This window comes from Sorghum bicolor, chromosome 2 (assembly GCF_000003195.3).
Source record: "Sorghum bicolor cultivar BTx623 chromosome 2, Sorghum_bicolor_NCBIv3, whole genome shotgun sequence".
NCBI lineage: Eukaryota > Viridiplantae > Streptophyta > Magnoliopsida > Poales > Poaceae > Sorghum > Sorghum bicolor.
The window spans coordinates 68,416,021-68,438,614 of NC_012871.2; the positions used below are offsets into that span (position 1 = coordinate 68,416,021).

At 40.9% G+C, this 22,594-nt stretch overlaps 3 protein-coding genes across 7 annotated transcripts; 2 read left to right on the forward strand and 1 right to left on the reverse strand.

Moving 5' to 3' along the window:
- LOC8080714 lies at nt 174–4,603 on the forward strand. The gene is made up of 8 exons (XM_002460688.2): nt 174–738; nt 1,314–1,453; nt 1,658–1,757; nt 1,861–1,959; nt 2,064–2,411; nt 2,768–2,860; nt 2,938–3,144; nt 4,123–4,603. The coding sequence occupies exons 1-8, from the start codon at nt 325–327 to the stop codon at nt 4,387–4,389; spliced, it is 1,668 nt and encodes a 555-aa protein (XP_002460733.1). The 5' UTR covers nt 174–324; the 3' UTR covers nt 4,390–4,603.
- LOC8077472 (ATP-dependent DNA helicase SRS2-like protein At4g25120) lies at nt 6,978–19,677 on the forward strand. Of its 5 annotated transcripts, none has more exons than XR_002449667.1 (31): nt 6,978–7,523; nt 7,743–7,919; nt 8,244–8,414; nt 8,597–8,836; nt 9,353–9,394; nt 9,483–9,646; nt 10,162–10,348; nt 11,259–11,315; nt 11,401–11,506; nt 11,587–11,720; nt 11,811–11,885; nt 11,979–12,104; nt 12,190–12,318; nt 12,407–12,490; nt 12,930–13,043; nt 13,130–13,230; nt 13,739–13,805; nt 14,112–14,162; nt 15,086–15,163; nt 15,315–15,518; nt 15,615–15,653; nt 17,068–17,139; nt 17,209–17,295; nt 17,368–17,424; nt 17,886–18,049; nt 18,268–18,361; nt 18,453–18,597; nt 18,810–18,872; nt 18,975–19,034; nt 19,138–19,200; nt 19,368–19,677. XR_002449667.1 is itself a non-coding variant. In XM_002460689.2 (31 exons), the coding sequence occupies exons 1-31, from the start codon at nt 7,113–7,115 to the stop codon at nt 19,455–19,457; spliced, it is 3,558 nt and encodes a 1,185-aa protein (XP_002460734.1). In that variant the 5' UTR covers nt 6,978–7,112; the 3' UTR covers nt 19,458–19,677. The 5 variants fall into 5 exon arrangements, 2 of the variants coding, with proteins under 2 accessions (XP_002460734.1, XP_021307962.1); XM_002460689.2 differs by having other exon boundaries at nt 18,547–18,597; XM_021452287.1 differs by having other exon boundaries at nt 18,547–18,597; nt 18,975–19,030.
- On the reverse strand, nt 20,050–21,252 carry LOC8077473 (bisdemethoxycurcumin synthase). The gene has a single exon (XM_002462851.1). The coding sequence runs from the start codon at nt 21,250–21,252 to the stop codon at nt 20,050–20,052; it is 1,203 nt and encodes a 400-aa protein (XP_002462896.1).

The following is a 22,594-nucleotide window of genomic DNA, read 5'->3' on the forward strand; positions in this document are numbered from 1 at the left end:
GATGAAAGGGTAGAACATCACTTGTCCATCTTTCAATGGCTTTGCTCCGGTATGTGTCCACAGGACGACAGCGTAACCTACAATTCCGTTCCCGTCCCGTGCCGTGCAACGTACAGTCCGTATCCGTAACGACCCCGCCACTCTTTTATTTAGCATCATCAATTCATCATCAAAGAATTTGAGGATATCATCCGCTCCGCCCAATCTCGGAGCGGCGACGACCGGCAACAAAAGCGAGCGGCCTTCAGAACAGAACGAAGGGACCCGCCCTGAGTCCAAGCACGGTCCGGCCCAGGCCCAGGCCCGAGCGGCAGGTCGCCGGCGATGCCGTTCCTCTCGACGCCGTCGTTCGACCTCTCCGCCGGCGCGGAGCCAACCCTGGGCCCGCGCCCAGCGGCCCCGCCGCCTCCACCCACCGGGGCCGCGCATCAGCATCAGCAGCCGCCGGTGTCCGAGGCGGCGGCCCGGCGGCTGCGGGAGGCGGAGGAGCGGCTGCGGGAAGCCATCGAGGAGCTCCACCGGCACCAGGGCGGCGGCGGCGGTAAGGGAGAGGGTGACGAGCAGCTGGAGGGAGAGCGGGGGTGCGGCCACGACGGGGAGTCGTGCGCGGCGCACGCCGCGGGGAACCTGTGCCAGAGCTTCCTGCTCTCCTACGGCGTCCGCGTCGGCATCGGCATCCTCCTCCGCGCTTTCAAGCTCGTGCGCCGCAGGTCCTATGGCTCGCTCCTCGACCTTAAGGTACCCCTGCTGTTACTTATCATCGCGGCGTAATTAGATCGGGTGGGATGACAGACTAATCGGCTGCGGGAATTCAGTTGAGAGCTTGGGATAGGATTATGCAAAATTACTACCCTTGGTTTCATTGGTTGGTTGGAGTAGAATTGGCGATTTTGCATGCTAATGAAAATGTCATGAGAAGGAATTGAGCGAAAGCTGGATTCATGTTTACATGCTGCTATGTTACAGCTTTCGCTTTCTCAATGCTTATTAGATTGAACTATCACAAAATTTAAAATATTTGAGCCAGCTGTTGCAGCATTTGTAGTGCATATTCTAGTAGCCAGTACATGCCAGAGCTGAATTGGTTGCTTTGACTGATATATGTCTACAGCATTTTTCCTGGCATGCATTGGTTTGGTCTATTTCGTGCCTTGAGGCTGTCCACTCCCCATTCCAAACAAATTCTGTTTGGCCACTACTGTCTGACACTCTGACCTACTGGTTCATTATTTACAAATACTATCCCACAACTAAATGTCTCCGTTTCATTATTTTAATTAAGTATACTCATTTGAATACATTCTGATTTACAGCAACTGGTTTCGGAGAAAGATCTTATAGTGAGAGAGGAGGCTTGCCGGGTAGGGTTGCTTTTTGGTGGATTCACCGGATCATATCATGCACTTCGATGTTTCCTTAGGAGATTTAGGAAAAAGGAGACACCATACAATGCGTAAGTGCCTATATGCTATGACTCCTTGCCTATATTTCAACACAGAGCTCTGGTTGTGGTTTGTAGAAGCATTTTTTTGTTATAATTATGCATCTAACCAATGTTTAACCTTTGGTAGTCACTAATAGGTCCATACTAGGCTATTTTCTATATTTTTTCCCTCAAATCATATCCATGACTCAACTGAAGGGCGTGATGGAGCAGAATATTAGCAGGTTCGGTGGCAGGATTGGCCATACTAGCACTGGATGATTCAAGTAGGAGGCGTACTCTATCTCTGTATCTTCTAGCGAGGCTTGCTCAGGTCATTAACAGTTAAACAGTTTGTTCATGTGGAGAAAATGGATAGAACTATAGAAGACCAATTATACAAGCAGTATTGATTTATTACTGCTTAATAATTGCAGTGTGCATATAATTCTGCGAAATCTAAGAACAAATTTCATTTTTGGGGAAGCCATTGGAGACATGGAGATGCATTGCTTTTTTCATTGGCATGTGCCCAGGTAACAAAATGAAGCTACCTATAACACTATTTTTTGCTTTTTATATGAATATGATTCTGTTATGGTGGGAAATGCTTGTGTATTCACCAGGATTATGTTTCCAGGTTATGTATGCTTTTGTTATGAGGCCTGAAAGCTTACCTAAGTCGTACCAAGAATTTATCCTTAAGACAGGACCAGTAGCAGAACCTGTCTACAAGGCTGTCAGAGAATGCTGCAGAGGTGGTCCTGTGGATCTAACTGCCCTCTCAGCCTATTTATCAAATAAGCGGAATCTGGATTTGATAAATTTAACAACAAATCCATCCATTATCCCCTGTTCTGCGATCCATCCTGACAGAGCATCATGCTTGGCTCAAAATATTAATGTTGTTTCATCAACATTCAAGAAAACATTCCCTCTATATTTCTCATTGACATTTGTGCCCTTTGTTGTCCTACGTCTTCAAAAGGTAATTCACTAGCCATTTTATTTCTTTATTCTGTTTAAGATTCAGCTACTGATATGTCCTTGCTATTATTTGTGTGCAACTTATTTCTCTCCAACATAACTATGCCTCAAGCAGAAACCTACCTCGACATGATTACAGTTATATTGTGCCACTAGCTTTTTACTGTGTTTGCATAACATGCTTCAATTTTGCTACTCAATATGCTTGTACCATTTTTTTTTGTGTCAAAGGAAATATTTTCCAAGTGCTAACAACTAAACGAAACTAGTATAGTATAGCTGTTTGGCATATGTAATCTTGCTTACTGCTGATGTATACATCACTGACTCATGCAATCCTTTTAATAAAAACATTAGTTCTTGGAATCACCGACTGCAACTTGTTGGCGTGCTCTTGTGGGTGCAGTTCGCTCCACCACCTTTTTGTCTGCCTTTGTCACTATATTCCAGGTAATCATACGTAGCAGCATGCATTACTTCACATGTAATTATTTCATGAGTCTGATAGTGTTCTTGCATGGTGGTAGGCTGCTATATGTTTGCACCGAAAAGTTGCGAACAAAGACCACAAACTTGTATATTGGTTTGCTGGTTTGATGTCGGGTCTTTCAATTCTTTTGGAAAAGAAAGCTAGAAGGGCTGAGCTAGCCCTCTATGTGCTTCCCCGTGCTGGAGATTCTCTATGGTATATATTGATCAATCGCCACCTGCTCCCAAATATTAAAAATGCTGAGGTAATTTTTCCCATTTCCCCCCTCACTTCTTTCAGTTCTTTGCAATCTGTTTTCTAGTTATTTAGTTATTTTAAGTGTAATCCAAGAGGTAAAGTGAACACCATTTCTCTTCTCAAAAGGATTTGAATTTTTTGTGATAGAACACATTATGTTGCTTGCCATTATGACCGCAAAGGATCTAGTAGTACATAATCTTGTTGGAAGCAGTTATGGGCAGTGTGCTCCTCAGCTATGAGCCAAGTAGTGTCATTGGCTCCTTGCTACAGAGGGTCAATAACGCTTCAAGCACCCCAAGGCACAATTAGTTGTAACTTGTAGTCTTCCCTTGGTTTATGCTGATTTGTGCAATTCACAAATGGTGGACCGTGCACTTTTGTAGGCTAGTAGCTTTAGATGGTGATTTATTGTCCAGTAATAGTTCCTCAGTGGTGTTTGTATGGCAAGATCCAATTGAATGTTAGTTGGATGTAGCCCACAATGGCATGGTTAATTGGTTATTGCTTCACGGTTACTTGTTGACCACCTTATTGAATTTTTTTTTTTAATTTGGTGTGAGTGCAAGGAAGCGGAACATGTGACAAAATCTTATACAATGATGCAAAATTGTGCATCAAGTATGGTCCAAATTCTGCAGTTGCTGGTGGTTTGTTTTTTAGAAACCAGATGGATCTTTCATGTTTGAATTATTTTAGCATGATCTAGACTCTGAAGAGTATGGATAAAAACTCTGAGCTGATTGTTTTTTCCAAAAATGACAGCAGACCATGCTAATTATTTCTGGCCTTGCTGTTGACAATACAAAGTTAGGGGTCTGAACTTTTGATGTTTGTGCTTTGAAGTATATCTTGTATATGCTAGATTTCTTTTTAATTTTTAAACCTTCCATTTTCAGTATAAAGTCTATCTTAGCATCCTGGATCCACCGACCTAAGCATGCGCCAACATTTTTCAAAAACATTAACTTGGTAACGTTTGCAGGTGGCTCTCTTCTGCATGTGCATGGGAGGAATCATGTATTTTCTGGAGTACGAGCCAGACACAATGGCTCCATTCCTCAGAGGGCTCATCAGGCGCTTCCTGGCAAGCAAAATCAGCAATCCAAGCCCTCCGCCTCCCGATCGCAACGCTTCCTACTCATACCTTCAGACGCTGAATGCTCTGGAGCAATCAAGAACCCAGCCAGGGGTGGATAACGGACTGACGACATCGGAGAAATATAACCTTGAATCAATTCCTGGACTTTAGAGAGCTCATCTGTGGTAGTAGTAATTGGGTCTTGTAGCTTGGGAAAATCAGTAAAACTCAACACCCATTACGTGTGCCATCCTGTGTTATTGTGGTACGATTGGGTTTATACTCTGATACGTGTGTGTTTTGAGATCAGTTGCAAAATAAATGAATAAGCAGAGGTGGTTGTGCGGGAGTGTGGAGTGATATGAAGCAATAGCTTGTTCTTCAACATGCTCGAGTCCGCCGAAGGTCACCATGGGAACGGAGGTATTCTTTCATTACACACGTCGGAGTCTCGGTGACTCTCGGAGACATGATGAGCCTGACAAACCCAAAGCGAATGGTCGTCTCGAGCGGCCTCGCGAGAGTGAGGAATGCAAGCCGAAGGTCGTGCATGCAGGAAAAAAAACTTTGTGGCGAAACTCAGCCCCGCGTCTAACAACTGGGTCCCATCCTTACCAGGCCAAATTAGTGACCGGGTCCCATCCTTACCGGGCTAACGCTCTCTTCGTTTGGCCGGGAGAAATGACAAGGAAAAGTGGCCGTGTTTAGTTCAGGAGTTGAAAAGTTTTTTTATATACTGTACTACTTTTATTTTTATTTAGCAATTTATTGTTTAACTATAGATTGACTAGGTTTAAAAAATTGTCTCGCAAATTATAGATAAACTGTGTAATTAGTTTTTTTATATTTAAATTCAATGTTTTATGTATGTGCTGCAAGATTCGATATAACGAGGAATCTTTTTAGGTTTTGGGATGAACTAAACAAGACCTATGTTTGATTCTGGGATGAGGTGAGATGGGTTAGTTCTATTCTGGTTTTTTAATGCAATGATTCTCTCTCTGTGTTTAGTTGATGGGATGTGATCATGCGATGTCCCTTTTTCGTGTTTAGTTAAAGAGATAGATACAAACCATACTTAGGGCCTGTTTGGCAGGACTTGTCACAAGGGGCTCTTTCAGAAAAGCCGGAGCCGTTTTGGCGAAGCCAATTTATAGCTTCGCCAAAACAGCTCTGACTCCTCTGCTTTTTACTCAAAACGGTTTCTCCAGAAAAACGTTTGGCAGAGCTCCTCTAGAGAGACCAGAGCCAGAGCCGGAGAGGAGCCCTACCAAACAAGCCCTTATTACGTCACCATTTGTGATCTGCGTCTAACACATTTAGGTAGGACCCACATGTTATCTTCTCTCACCTTCTTCTTCCTTCCATCACCCATGTAGCCCCAGCCATTGTTGCCACGTCTATAGTAGCCCCAACCGCAGTCCAACTGCGCTGACCCTCCGCTAACATCGAGCTTGCCCATCCATCGAGGCTGTGACTGAGTACCATGACCACCACCGTTAGATGACAAATCTGAGATATCCTACATCCAAAATGATGATTTTATTGTTTGTGCGTTGTGCGCTTAGGGTTGGCTACGAGTGAAGGATCACAACGATGTGTCCACGGATGGAGCTATCTTAAGAATGAACACGCTATATACGGAATGCATTGCGATGATCTTTGGATAACTGATCAGAGGCTCCCTAGTCCCTACTTTTTATATATATAGTCTTCGGTTACAGACTATCTTGCATAATAGTTTTTTCTTAAAAATAATTTATTGTGATAAAATAATTTTCTCTAAAATTTGGTTTTATACTAAATGTTAAAAATAACATTTTAATACAGATAAGGAAGCCTCTATTTTTCTAAAAAGTTTAGTTCACATACTTTATAGGAGAAATATATATCCTGACTGACTAATGTTGTGCTGACTGGGCTTGTATTTCTCATCTTGTACCTAGCATATGCATTGCCATATTTTATGCATTTCTCTCTTATATACCTATCATATTTGATAAACATACTCCTCTATCTCTGAAAGCTTCAACTCCTAAAATCCGTGTCAGTTAAACTTTTTAAAGTTTAACCAGTTTATAGAAAATAGCATATATTATGAAAATATATTATATGATAAATGTAATGATATTAATTTGGTACTATAAATCTTAGCGTTTTTTAGAAATTCGGTTAAAGTTTTAAAAGTTTGACTTATGACAACTCTAGAAGTTGAAGCTTTCAAGGATACGAGCATCGGTGAACGTGATACTAAGGAAGATCAATAGTACAACAAAGAGAAGTAGTGACACAGCATCTAAAGGAAAACCACCATTGTTACTAGGGGTGCAAGTGAGTGATGATTAAGTGCACCTCTAAACCTCTTTAGTTTAAATATTATACTACTTCTCCAAAAAAATTAAGAAGTAGTACAAATATTTGAACTAAAGAGGTTGGGAGGTGCACCTAAAGGTTACCCCTTTGCACTCCAAATTATTACTAATCCCTGATCCTAACCAAGGCAACTATTATGTGATGTATGAATGTGCATTAGGTTGTGTAGGAATTGATAGAAACCTAACTGCATAAATTTCATAGTTGCCCAAGTTTAAGAACGGTAAAATCTCAATTCATTTTTTCCAAGGAGTGAGGCATCATCTGTACCCAAGTGGCACGAACAATGATAATTAATTACATAATATTTTAAATAATTTGGCCACCAATTGTTTTAGGACTCAATACAAAATTTGATAAATATACGCTGGAGCAAATTTTTTTATATGAACGCACAAAACTCTCCGGACTTTCCAACCCAGTCCATGTGAAGCCACTTTCAAAAGGGCGAAAACGCCGCGTGCCCGCGCATCCGCCACTGCAACCAAACCCTCGCCGACGGCGGGCGGCGGCGGGCGGCCATGTCGCGCTGGAAGGAGAATGGCTCACCTCTCCCGCTCTACCCGAGCGGCGCCTCCAACCCCTCCCATCTCCTCCCCTGCAAGCGCCCGCTGCAATCACCATCCCCATGCCCACCGCCGCGCCGGCCGCTCGTCGACATCACTAGCAACGCGCTGGAGCAGCGGGGTGGGTACGGGTATACAACTCCCCTCGCGAAGCCTTCCAGGCCCTGCGGCCTTCTTCACGACGACGAAGATGACATGAACGAGGCATTCTTGCGGGAGGTGGACGCCATCTGTGAGGAGCACGCGCGGTCCACGGCCAAGAAGGAGAAGGAGAAGAAGGCAGCAGAGGAGCATAAGGGGACGGGCGAAGCGCCGGTCGCGGCGGCAGCGGGTACGATTGACGCTGCGGGAACAGAGATAGCAACGGTACGGTTCTCGTTGCATTGAAGTGCCTGGAAATGGGGTTAGGAATCCTGCGGGCTTATTCATTTACAGATGCTGGATATTCAGATTCTTGTAGAGCCAAGGCATGGGGGACGTTATTCTTTGTTTAACTGGGGTTTGCTTTGAAGTGGGGACGCCTGTTAGTGTCAATTTCTGAAAAAGGAACTCACGTTGTTGCTCTCTCATTTGGACGGAAATTAGCTTGACGATGCTTTCTGGGAGGAGGTGAGCGCCATCTGTGAGGAGTGTGATGCCCAGTCTGCTGCCAAGAGCCAGGAGGGGACGAAGGAAGAAGAAGAGGAGGAGGAGAGCTTGGTGCTGTCCTGCGGTGATGCTTCGCTCCCCCCTGCTATTTCCATCACAGCGGAGGGTGTGGAGGTATGTGAATATTTTGTGTTCATGGTGCTTGTTTTTGATTCCATGAATCAGAGGAGGAAATTGGGGAGTTCTTGTATGGAGTATGGTGCATGAGATTGTTATAGACTGGGGGAGAATCCTAAAGTTAGGAGAGTGCTTCAGAGTAACTTCTCTATTTTTTTTCATGAACTGAAAAAGGTGTTAGGAAATGTCTGTTAAACATAGCAAATTCATTTTTATTGCGTGTGGCAAAGATATGAAATGGACATGGACAATTTGGGTTTCATTGTTTCCTGAAATTTATTGTGTTTAACCTCTGTTGAATTTCTTTTGAGATGAATTTAGTTTGAAGATGCATTCTGGAAGATCAATGCCGTTAGTGAGGACCACAGCACCAAAGCTCATGCCAAGTATCAGGAGGGGCTCAAGGGGATGGAGGAGAAAGATGGATTGATAGCATTGTGCGGTGATCCTTCAGTTTCCCCAGTAATTTCCATTGCAAAGGGGGATGGAGAGGTATAGATTTTTTTTCTTCAGACAATGGAATGCTGAGTTGTTGTAGGATGTCGGGCAGTTCTTGTTTCCTCTGTCTAGAAATAGGGATCAGTACAAAATGGAAATTTGCACTTCGTGTTTTGGTCTGGAATGAAGTTTCTAACTGAGTCCATTTGATTCCTTTTCTCTTGGGACATGTTTAGCTTGTCGATGCACTCTTTGGGGAGGTTGGTGCCTCCATCCATGAGGGGCATGCTGATATCTCTGCTGCTAAGGTCCAGGAGGAGCAGCAAGATATGGAACTAGAAAAGGAGGAAGATGAAGTGTGTGCTCCAAAGAAGTACTATGAATATTTGCACTCCTTGAATGATAGGCAGAAGGAGGCTGCATGTAATGATGTGGCTGTTCCACTAATGATTGTTGCTGGTCCAGGAAGTGGAAAGGTATAACCTTGGATTGAAATATTTGTGGAAATCATTTTAACGTATCAAGAATAATAGTATGTGAACATCTAAAAAATCCATAACTTTTGTTCTTGTGGCTGCTACAAATAAATACTGACTCCAAATGTTATGGTCTTATGGAACCCAAATGATGCGATTCGCCGTGACCAATCATACTAAAAAGTAAAGTACATTGCCAGGGCTTTATTGTTCCAAACAATAAGAAGGCTGCAGAAGAACTGAACACCATGTTTTGTTGTCTGTCTCTGTCTCTCTCTTTTTGTTTAAGAACTTTTAATATTAGTTTTATTGATGATATGAAAATGAAAATTTCCTTTGATGTGCCCCAAATGGTTGCATCTCTTGTATATCTGTGGGTGATTTCACAGGCATTATGTTTTAGGTTTTACAAAACGTGCCATTTAAGTTTAATCTGAGATTTATTGTTCTATTGTCTTTGTGACTACCATGCTTTTGAATATACTGACTCCCCCCTGTAATTGGCATGATCCCAAGACTTCCACAATGGTTGGTAGGGTGCTCACACTTCTCAAAGAGGTATGGTTTTATGTTTGGTATAATCACTATATAAGTGGTATCTAATAACATTTGAAGCTCACATAGTTACACATCTCTTAATGACTAGGGAATTCCACCATCAAACATTCTTGCTATGACATTCACCACGGCTGCTGCCTCAGAAATGAGAGAACGGATAGGGACAGTGGTGGGAAAGGCAGTTGCCAAGGAGATCGCAATAAGCACATTTCACTCATTCTGCTTGCAGCTTTGCAGAACACATGCTGAAAAGTATGTTTTTTTCCTGTTGGTCGATTATACTTAGGTGCAGTGGATTTCTCTATGCTTATGCTCCACAACTGAGTTGCCGCATATTAACAAAATCACTGATGTACAACACTTTTAAGCTATGAAGAAAATATGAAAGTTATAGGATGAAGAGCCTGTGCAAAAAGTCATGTTCAATGTAAATTCATGTTATCAATATTTACTTAGATTATTTTCAGCTGTGACAACAAGGAATTAATAGTTCTAGATGCATAAATGATCATGATCACTTTTAAGCTTTATCAAATTACTTATAATATATAACTGCAATTCAATATCTGGCAAAGCCGAAATATATACAATCATAAGTCAGTATATCACACTATCTAATGTTACCGTCTTGTTTCATCTTTATGCTTGTAATACCTTGCTGTTTCTAACAGTTTATCAAGCGTACTCACTGTTGCAGATACTTGAAGGCTTGGACATGTAGACATTTATTTAATAATTTTTTATTTCCTCTTTATAATCATTTGAAGGCTAGGCCGCACATCTGAATTCATAATCTATGGACATGGACAACAACGAAGGGCGGTTATTGAGGCAGAGCGTCTATTGGAAAATGACAAAAATAATGGTGTTGGAGATACAACTAAACAGTATGATGCGGACATAAAAAATTCTTTCAAAGACAAAGCTAAAAAGTGGCAGAAATTTATTACACAGGTGCCTTCTACTTTTGATGAAGAAATATTGTTTTGACCTCTTTGCGCTGATCGATGGGAGTTTTACAAGGATTCCAGGCAGTCACACTCACATTTCGCTACTGTTATTTTTCTGAATTTGCACAGCAAGGTTGTATCTGCCTGAAATGGTCTGTATTTTTTTTATAGACTGTATCTGCCAGTTCCCACTGGTCCGACCTTGCTGCCACAAATGCATACCACAAAATATTAAAGGAACAGCTTTACCGTGCATCCAAGATATTGTCATGGTATTCTGGAATCTGGAGGCATATAAAGCCAAATGTAGCATGGAGTATTCCAAGTTTCTCAGAAAAAAATAATTAATCCAAGATCCCAATATAAAGTACATAAGTGATTGAGTTCTAATTAAGAAATAAGGTGAAGTTGCAAAATTATTTGCAATAGAATTGCTAGACAAACTTAAACTGGAAGATATCTCTGAACTATGTCTAAAATTATGCACAAACATCATGGCAGCAGATCTGAAAGCTCTTCTTTTATGTCACAAGTTGCATTAATACTAGTTGACCCTAGCTCGAAAGTTGTAGCTAGGATGACATCCTATGTGGGTCATATTTAGCTATGTTCTAAACAAAAATGTTCACTTCCAGTGATAGAATTTTAGTCATGGCTAGGAGTTTCATAGTTTGTACTATTTCGTTGTCCATCATATTGGTTTATGCTGTTGAGCTTACTATTAGAATGCCTATCACACTAAACCTTGTGGATCAAACCTATTAATGTGGGCTGTGTCTGTGTGGAAGCAGTGTCTCTAGAGCTTTTCAGTAAAAGAAATGTTTTGTATCCACAACATGGGCTGATTTGTTTCCATGTTGGTTTTATGGTAGTTGCATTTTGTTTTGATCAAACCTTTCTGTCTTTCTTTAAAGGCAAAAGCTTCAGGAAGAACTCCAGAGGACTATGAAATGAAGGGTGATTTGACAGGAGTAAGCTGCCATACTTTGTGTCATTCATTTCTATGTGCTACATTTTAACAACCAAACTAACAGCCTACATTCTTTTTTTGTCTAGGCTTCTGTTCTTCGGCATTACAATGAAATATTAAGATCTTGTAATGCTCTTGATTATCATGATTTTATTAACTCATCCATAACCCTTCTCACGAACTTTCCTGAAGGTAGTTTCAGTTCTAATCTCAGTACATCGTTAGACTTTGATTACTTGCTGATTAAAAGGGTGTGTTCCTTGCCTGTACAGTATACAAAGAGTGTCAGGATATGTGGCGGGCAATTGTAGTTGATGAGTTTCAGGATACCAGTGCTATGCAGTATTGTCTTCTGAAGATTCTAGCTTCCCACAATCATATAACTATTGTCGGTGATGAAGATCAGGTACACAAATTTGATATACATATATCATCCTAAAACCTTTGGTTTCTTATTTGTTTTCCCTAAGCTTTGTCTTCTCTTATGCTACGTTAGTCCATCTTCAGTTTCAATGGTGCCGATGTATCTGGCTTCGATTCATTTCGTAGAGATTTTCCAGATTACAAAGAGGTAATTGCGTTGTGCTGTTGTCTGCATGAAACTTTCAAATTGTTTGTGTCCTGTGTTGTTCTGTTAAGTAGCTTGTTGCGCCAATGACTGCAGATCAGGTTGAGCAAGAATTACCGCTCCACACGTGCAATTGTTGAAGCAGCAACAGCTCTAATTCAGAACAACAGTAAGCGGCATCATCGTAAGCTTGTAGAGACCGACAACCCTTCTGGTTGTAAGGTATTCTTGTAGATTGCACTGATGGATCGTTGCCATTTGTTCTCATATCCTTTCAGTTACATATCTAATCCTTAACTTTGCATAGATCACTGTCAAGGAGTGCCACAGTGAAGATTCACAATGTGCCTTTGTTATTGACAAAATCATTGAAACTACGTCTACTACCGCTGAGGGGTGCAACTTTGGCAACATTGCTGTCCTATATCGAAGACAGGTTGAAAATTTTATGTAGTCTATTTATTTTAATTTTGAACGATATTTCTTTATGCTTTATGCTTGCGACCTAACTTTCTCCTGCACAGGTAACTGGCAAAGCTTTCCAAGTCTCCTTCCGCAACAGGAAAATTCCCTTTAATGTTCATGGTGTGGCATTCTACAGGAAAAAGGTAGTTGAATTTAGTTTTCTTCCAACATTCGTTGCAGAGTAAAAATTTCTCATGATTTTCTGTCCTTTCCTAGCTATCAATTTTATAGTCCTTTGTGCCAGACTGCCAGTAACATTTGAAGCTTGGAAATTTCTTATGCTTTCCAAATTAGGAACTGTTCTTTATCTTGGAAGGAGTGGAAAAGAACCCACTGGAATGTTTTACATGTTCATATGTTATTCTAGTTCGTGATGATAAATACCTATTTATTATATCTATACACTTGTATTGATGGGGTTGATTTATGGCCTTTTGTTCCAGAATTCAATCACCTGAGATTGACACTTTTTATCTTTAGCAAATCCTATGTTTGGGATAGGGAAGCAACAATAATTGTAAGAGCCCTCTGCATGCTATCATTTTGTCACAATGTAAGTGCTTTACCTTGTAATCATTCTAGGTGATCAAAGCTATCATGGCAATACTTCGGACCACATTACCTGGTTGTGATGATGGCCCGTGGTGTCAAGCCTTCAAGGCTCTTTTACCTTGTGACAAAGAAGAAAAGAAGAAGGTTCAACTTTACCTGATTAAGTTTTTATACCATATTTATGCTAAATTTATGTAATTTTGATTATCTCTGTGCTTTCTAACCATCAGATTATAGATCATGTTGAAAAGATTTCACTGGCTAGAGAGTGTAGTTTTATATCTGCTGCTACTGACATCTTCAGCGCTAAGGTCTCTGGTACCTTCAAAAGGTTGTTCTCTTTTCATTGTTCACTTACTGTTATCAAACATCATAAAATTCGTTGAGAAGCATGTTTTATATCTGATGATTGTTATCGACACTTTTTATTTTTCTCTCTGCTTCTTGAGTGACAAGTGACCGTTGGCTGCTTGACAGCAAGCCTGAGATGCATAGAAGGACCAAACTTTCACATCTTGCATACAGTTTGGGGAAGAAGCTATTACATTTGTTTTCCCCTTGAAGTTAAGCTTTCTTTGAAATTAAACCTGTTAATGAAAATCTGAATCATGTTTGCATATTCTCATTGTTATGTGGAGATCATTATCATGTATTATATGCATGTTCTGTGTGCCTTGAGCTATACAACCACCTCCAACTTAAGAACCATTAAACAAATCCCATTTTAATCTTAGTCTTGACACCTTTTTTCTTTGAGTTATTGTTTTTTATGTTATTTCCACGCTTAAGTGTCAAGCATAGTATGACTTTATTATTATTTTCTCATTTGTTGACACTAGGTCCCAGATTACTCAAGGACGTAAGGTTTTATCGACTTTGGATAGCCTATCAAAACTTGTTGAAAGGGTATGGAACATTTGTTTAACTGGCAATTTTGTACTGTGTATTTTGCAATATACAGCCATGTATTGTGTATCTTCAGCGTTACTACATCAGTGCATGTTAAGTAAAAAAAATGATTCATAAAGAAAACAAACATCTATGGAAAGTATACATAGGTAATTTACCTACAAATTTTGAGGAATTCAGCAGAGATTCTACTATTACTTTATTTCCTCAAAACATGGTTATAGTATTATTTTAAAAGTTTATACTATCTTGTGCTTAGTTCTTGAAGAGCTATTATTTTTTATTTGCTGCTGTCTATCCCAGGAACAATCAGTTTCAGTCATCATTTCCTCTGCGGGAGACATGCTACCTCAGGTACACTTAGTCTTAACTTGTTGCAACTGTTTTCAAAGAACTTCACCTTTAGTGAATTGCTCGGATAGAAACAAATGACTTAAACCAAAGTTGTTTCTTTGTTTTAACAGTAATTTGTATGTGCAGTTATGTCATTACTCCATGTTGTTAACTTGTTATGACTTATAGAGTAAATTTCGCTGGTGGTCCTCAAACTTGTCTCGAGTTCTCATCTAGGTCTCGGCACTTTCAAATTGCACATTTAGCTTTCTAAAAATGTCCCAAGTTCTCATCCCGGTCTTGATACTGTTGGCTTCAGTCACTGACATTATTGTTGACCCATGATAGTTTGAATCTAGTTTTATGATCAGATTATGCTAGGTGCCTAGTGTAAATCATTTATGCTGCAAAAATATATAGATATGCAAATATGCAATAGACCTATGTATACTTTGCTCAGCTGGCCCTTTGGACTGAAGGATGTTGTGCTGCACCTGGCCTGCCTCCTGTAGATTGATCAATTGCATTGATAGGTAAAGGATACCCAACAGTGGTCATACTTCTATTAACCACTCCTAGGTCATCCATGCCGATATATGCTCTTTGTACTCAACAGCCCATAATCAATCTACTAATCTTCCCTTCAATACTTGCTTACACTAGTCATGGACTCATGGTAATTAAGGCCATGGGTCAAGTACCCACTCCTTTACAACAAAGATGTTCAGTTCCTCCTATGCCGTGGCTCAGTGTTGGAGATTTTAAAATTTTCCCAGAAACATTGTTTTGCAGTATTGTGCAGCCAGAGTATCTGGAGATGCTAATTGTTGGTTGTCTTCTTGTCATACCAAACCTTGAGGAACTTTTAGCTAACCGCTTCTAATCTTTGTTAAATATTTGCACTTATTTTTTATTCAACCCTTGTTAAAGTGTTTCGTTTACAGAAATATCTCCTTGAGAAGCGTGCAGTTGTTGACATTGATAATGGCAAATTATTAAATGAAGATAGTGATATCAGATCGGTAAGTTCAAACCCCATTGATGCACTTATTTTATACATTTATCCTCCACAAAAACTTAGTTTGGATGTTGTGCTCAGAGGAAAATTGTTTCAAATAATTCTGGATGTAGCATATACAAGAGGTTATATCAATTTTCGTTGGATTAGTGCAGGTCCTTCAGTTTTTAATGGATGATGTGTCTGACTTCTTGTCAACACATTTTTCTAGTTCAGTGGAGAGAAGCAAGACTGACGAGAAAGGCTGTGCTTCTACACTTCAAGCTTTCATTGATTATATATCTTTGAGGGAAACCGAAAATTTTCGATCCCGAAAGGAGGAAAATAAGAATTCTATCACATTAACAACTATTCATCAGGTCTGTTCTCTTGAATTCAATTAATATTGTTGTCTATGCCATTTAGTAATCCTTTGACATTAGGAAACATGCTGATAATTCCTTTTCAATTTGTAGTCAAAAGGTTTGGAGTGGGATGTCGTGTTTATTGTGCAGGTATTTCTTCACTCTTCAGGACGAGCTTGCATATACAAATACTCTCCTATTTATGTAGTGTTAGGCAGGCAGTGTGGTGGCGTCTGGCACCTAATTGCTGATTAAGCAGGTGAAGCGACCACTTACGTGGTCTAGTAGTGATTAGGTTCTACTCCTTCTGTCCAGAAAAGAATGCAATTCTAGCACAGTAGCAAGTTAAAGTATCTCAAGTTTGACTAACTATATATAAAAAAAGTATAAATAGTTATGATATCAAATAAGTATCATTAAATTTGTCATGAGATGTATTTTCATAATATACTTATTTGGCGTCATAATATTTTAACTATATATTTGGTCAAACTTTGGGCACTTTAACCAAGAATGCACCTAGAATTGCATTCTTTCTTGACAGAGGTAGTAAGAGTCAAGGTGGGCTTGGTAGAGTATTTCTTTTTCCAAATTGTGCATAAAAGTAACCACATGTACAGGGTGAATATTACTACCAACAAACTGATAGAAAGTTAATATATTGTTTTCCAATTTTGACAAATAAAAATATTGAAGGTGAATGGCGTGTCCAAATAATGCAGGGGTTGGTTCAATCAGTGCGCTACCAGTACCAGTAGCTCTGCAAGGGTAGCAATCCATTCTTTCTGGACAACCCAGTTGAGTTCCTTTCTAGTAACAAGAGATTCCATATCAGATTAAGTAAAGGGATTACCTTTGCTAGCGCATATCGAAGAGTTGGGAACTCCCTGCCACTTAGAAAAAAGCCGTTGATGAGTGTGTAAGGTGGGTCTTAGCTCGAACCTCGGATCAAGACACTTGGATTTGCCAATGAAGAGTACTGCCTTGGAGGAGTAGGGGTTGTAGGGGAAGAACCAACTTTTCAGGTTATGGAAAGTCCTATCGAGAGACTGGATTAAAGAAAGAAGAAAAAAAAAAGTAAAAACAACAACCTATAGACCCAGCACAGTGCCTATGAAGAATAATGAACGTGGACTGTATAGGAATAGGACAAATTAGGTAGAGTGGCTTTCTTGGAGGCTTGTCTTCTTTGAAACTTGAAATTTGTATTAATAAATACTCCCTCCATTTCAAATTATGGTTCATTCCAAGAATATTAGAGAGTCAAAGAATCTCAACTTTGACCAAAATTCTAGAGAAAATTATAAAGATTTTTGACATCAAATAGGTATACTATGAAAATATAATTGATGAAGAATCTAATAATGCTTAGTTGTCATCATAAATATTATTATTTTATCATATAAATTTGGTCAAACTTAATGCTTTCAGTCTCCAAGATTTTTGGAATGACTTATAATTTGGGATGGAGGGAGTATGTGTTTCACGCATATTGATATATTGTATATATTAATTTATGAAAACATACTTTTTTCTTTATGTCAATCATTGCTTCTTCACACAGGCAAATGATTCAGAAATTCCTTTGTTGCATGAGTACAATTGTACTGTGAAAGAAGCTGGAAGTACACTGGAGGTTTGTCTCAAAGTTATATTTTTACTTATCTATGTTCTCAATATATATTCTAGGACTTGCTCATTACAGGAGGAGAGGAGGTTACTCTATGTTGCAATGACACGAGCTCGGAAAAAGCTGTACATCTTGCATGTTACAGTTGACTCTAACCGTCAGGCAGGCTATTTACTGTATCATGCTTATCTTTAAGCAATATCATTTTTTTAACTGACCTATTTGCTTATACAGCTTCTGCAACCTTCACGTTTCCTCAGAGAAATTCCAGTTCACCTTCTTGAGGTGCAGGTGAGCAATACCATTAGATTTAGTTTTACTAAATCTAATCCTTACCTAAAAACTCAGCCTGTGGGAGAAAGAACGTCCCCACAGTATTGTTTGGAAGAAGAAACCTCAGTCTTGAACTACTTTATGAACTGAAAACTATTTTTCTGATGGTAAGGTAAGAATACAAGTGGGTTAACCTAAAACCCACTCCCCTCAACTTCCACCTAATTGATAGCTCATTTGGACATATGATATATTAGATATAATACATAGCCAAAACAACTAGGATGAGTCAATGGTGTGGCTTGGCCTTTGCGTCCCTAGACTTTTCTGAGTTCAAATTGCCTCTATTCCCTACCATTAAGATATCCCAATATGAACCAATTTGGCTTATTTCTTTCATCAGCAGGCATACTCTTATGTAATATCTTGTATGTACATAATTCTTCTTCACAATTGTTTTGTTTTTTGTTAACTTGTAGGGCGAAGAGACTCTGAGAAAAATGCCTGAACAGCCTTCAGGTGATATTCCTTTTGATGACTCTGAAGGGAATATATCAATCGGAAAGCCAATTATGGGACAGAACGAAGTTTCACCTTATCCAGAACTGGCTCAAGGATGCCTTGCTAATGATTTCTTGAGAAAGTAAATCATCTTTGTATGATCTGATGTTTCATTTTTAACTTTGCTTCTTGTGGATATTTGGAGTTTTCTAGTGGTGAAAAAACATTATTTCTCCTTTGCATAACCATTTCAGTTTCTGAAGAACAGATTCATCATGTTCATGCAAAGCTTTGCTTTGCTATGTTATTTGCTTTACATTTTCCCCCGTCGCTTAACTTGATTCCTTATTCATTTTATAGGTTTGACATTGATGATAGATCGGTAGTCTCACATATATTTCATAATTGGGGAAAGAAGCAGGCATTTCAAAATCCAAAGAGATTACTTGAAAAGGTACTGAATTCTTCACAGTACATGAACACTGAACACTCTGGAATCTGGATACCACCAGGCTAAGATACTTTGATGCCTTCCACTATCGCAGTGACCACGCATTTGTGACATTTACCACTAAAGCTTTGGGATTGCCAGTGCCCTTCTATGCCTATTTCATGTTAGATGTATGCTTGAATTTTCAGATCAGTTTTGTGATTGATGAACGCCTACGTGGTAAAGGATACAAGCGCAAGGTAACCCCTTTTCCTCTTTCCCATATCAAAGCATCACCAGACTTATTGATTCTCCTATCAGCTTATATCTGTTCTTCACGGTTGTTGTTATCTTGCTGGCAATGTTATTTGTCATCATCTGTACTTTGAAAGGGCAAAGGAACAATGACAAAAGTTCTCTTGTATTCGAGAGCTTAACCTGGAAAAAAACTGATGGCAAGTTTCTTATCCAGGATGTCTTGCGAAAACTGAAGTTGTTCCTAAGCGGTGATGAAGCATTGGGCTACGCACAATATGTGAGTTTAATTATTGTTGTTATATTTCTCGGTATCAGAACTGACAATGTTGTTAGTTTTTCCTTACTAAATAAAATAATAATTCAATAATGTGAACTTCAGGTTATCAAGTGGGAACAGATTCCAATAGAGAAGCGGAGCCAGTTGATGAGAGAAAGGCAGGTGAGATCTTGGGCCATTACAAATATCTTGCACTATAGAAAATGGAGCTATTTATCTGTCCTTCGGTAGACCCTTTTGTGACCTTTTTATGGTTTTATTTCAGGAACATTTCCAAAAGCAGAGGATTGAGAACTCTATGGGTTCGTCAGAACCCACAGCCAAGCAGGTCAGCTATCTCAGAACTCCTTGTTCATCTTGTTGCATCAGCGTGTTAGTTTGTCGGAATTGCATGCTGTGCATCTGTGCTCTTTATGATTCTGCCTGTTGTTTTTGAAGCCCATGTTGCTCTCTTATCAGAATACTAAACAGAATTCGTCCCTGTTTGTCCTCCAGATATCGTACCTTCGAAACCTGGGGTGCACCATCACTCCGACTTCTCGCTTGCACGCATCAAATCTCATCGAAAAGTACAAATCACTCTGACTTGGTCGACGGAATTTGTGCTAGAACCATAAGGCCATACACCTTATATGTTTATGTACATGCTGTCTATACTATGAATGTAGCAGTGTCCACTCCATTGTAGTGTTGTGTACTGGAAACATCAGGGTTGTATGACAGCTCCGATCATATCTATTTTCTGTTCTTAGCCATATTCCTGTCATACATGCTATATTGCTGTGACGCCAAGAGTTTTTGCTTCTCTTGGGCCTTGGCCCTTGGCAGTGGTATTGGCGGCAGTGGCTAGACTTGTACTCCATTCATTCCAAATTATATGGACTCCACTATGTTTATTATTCATGATGAAATAAAGAACATTACACTATAAACTGTTATTTAATCAAATGAAAAAAATCAACACACATATAAAGGTCTAGACCCAACATGACCTATTTTATTGTTAAACAATCAATCAAAAAACAATACATATTAAGCTGATAGTTAAGGGACTACTAATTTAGCACTCCGCCGCCTTCTTACGGTCCATTATTTTAGGTCCGTCTTACTTATTGCTGGATCCAATGACTTGTAATATCGTTGCTCACCGGGTTGTAGGGCATTTAAATTTGAATTTCTAATTTCCCTCCAGATTGGCGGCAGGGGCACGCAGCACCATGGTCTCTATTGTGATTCCCGGTCCGAACGCCATCATGACTCCCCACTCCGGTGCTTTGCCTTCCTCCTGCTTGACTGCCAGACCCCGACGGCGGCGCAGCTCGTCGAGCACGAAGATCACCGTTGTGCCGCTCATGTTACCGAACTCACTGAGCACGTGGCGACTGGCGGCCAATTTGCCATCGTCTAGGCCGAGCACTCCCTCGATGTGGTCCAGAATAGCACGACCACCAGGATGGATCGCCCAGAAGAGGTCGTTCCAATCGTTATTGTTGATGCCAAGCGCGCCAAACGCGTCGACGAGGCAGCGTTCCACGTTGCATCCCAGCAACCGGGGAACCTGGTTGGAGATGTGATACTCCATGCCACCCTTGTTGATCTGCATGGAGATGGCATCCTCGGTTTCCGGTATGGTGGTCTGCGAGGCGAAGGCCATCTCGAACAGCGGGCGCTCCACGGGGCTGACAGGGTCGGCGCCGACGATGACGGCACCGGCGCCGTCGCCGAACAGAGCCTGTCCCAGGATGTTGTCGGGGCAGCCGCCTTCCGGCCCGTAGAAGGCGATGAGCGTGATCTCGGAGCACGCCACGAGGACGCGCGCGCCGCGGTTGTTCTCCGCGAGCTCCTTGGCGAGCTGGAGCGACCTGCCCCCGCCGTAGCAGCCGTGGAGGTTGAGTATGGTGCGGGACACCGTGGGGCTGAGGCCCAGCAGGGACGCGAGGCGGCGGTCGGCGCTCGGCGCGCGCGCGCCGGAGTAGGTGCTGAAGATGAGGTGGGTGATGTCGGTGGCTGGGCGGCCCCAGTCAGCGATGGCCTTGGCCGCGGCGGACGCGGCCAGCTCCGGGACGGCGGCGGAGGCGATCTCCACGCGGGCGTCCAGGGAGGGCAGCGTGCGGTCGGTGAAGTCCGGGTTCGCGGCGAGGAGCTGCTCGTCCAGGTGGATGAAGCGCTGCTTGATGCCGGACTTGTTACAGATCCTGGTGAGCTTGCCCTTGAGGTCGGTGAGGTGCTCGCTCTTTGTGACGCGGAAGTAGTAGTCGGGGTACTCGTCCTGGGCCAAGCACGTCGGCGGGTTCGCCGTGCCGATGCCTAGCACGGCAGCCGGGCCATCCGCGCGCTGGGCACGCCTCATATCGCCGATGGTGGCGGGAGCGCTGCCCATGGAATGGAAGTAGTCGAAGGGAAGACACCGAGGAGTTACGTTAACCAGCTGGCTCGCCGGTGTGCTCTAGCTACTAGCAGCTAGCTTCAGTAGCTAGTGCGCTGCTCCTGCTCCTGCTAGCTAGGGATCGAAAATTTGCGTCTGTGGCTTGGTGCTTCAGAGAGGCTGGAGGTGCTCTCTATTTATACTACTACTAGTCAGTACTAGTTGTGGGCCTGTTGATTTCCTCGTAGCTAGCGTTCCATTGAGTGCGATGTGCGTTCGGCCGGGCTACTGATGGCGACGATCTTATACCACGGATGGCACTGGCCGCCACTGCTGTGGGGAAATGACTTAGCCCGGTCAACTGCGCATCAGGAGTTTGACATGTGACAAAATAATGTAATTATCGTTTTTTTAGAATCAAACAACTTGAACTCTGACTAAATTTATATAAAAAATTTTAAAGTTCATGATATAAAATAAGTATTATTAGATTAGTAATAGACTCATAGAATATATTTTTATAATAAAATTATTCGAAGCTATAAATATTAATATTATTTACTATAAATTTAGTACAAATATAAGTTTGTATTCTTTTTTGGACGGAGGACGAAGGGAGTACACAGGAGGGGCACGCCTACTCTTCGATGATAGTACTACCAGGGGCGGAAATAGGCGGCAGGGGGAGGCATGCCCCTCTGTAAACGTGAATTTTCCACTAAGATCTTTAAAATTCAAAAAAGAAATAAAAATTCAACACTATTGCCCCCCTCAAATATTAAAAAAAAATAACTTTCTATCCCTGAGTACTGCAAAGTTAGACGTCTACTCTGATCCCTTCATTCTCTATTACTAATTGATGTTTTAGACTCTCTCACAAAGACCAATTAATTTAGAAGACAAAAGAGCAAAATATTCCTATTTTTTTTCTTTTGATGGTCCAAAAAAAGTAGAGATAGTGATGTATTGGGAAAAAAATAGGAGAAGAGAAAGATACATTAAAAAGTGAGGATGATAACTATTTCAGAATACAATTTAAATACTATATATTTTGGTATAGAGAGAGTAAGTGTTTAGATATACTATAGTATATATCAGTACTTACTAAGACAATATTCAGGCAATGTCAAGGAAGTACACGGGTCAAATTAGCACCATTCGTGCAATCCAATGAGAAGACATGGATCTGAGGGAGGACATTGTAATGGAACACGCCAAAGAAACCATCTGAATCATTTTTATTTGGACCATAGCTTGGAACTGGCTTGAACTAATAAACCATGCATATGCATGCAAAGGACTAAGGGTACATTTGGCTAGCTCTAGCTCCTCTCTTAGAGTAATCTTTTAAATAGAA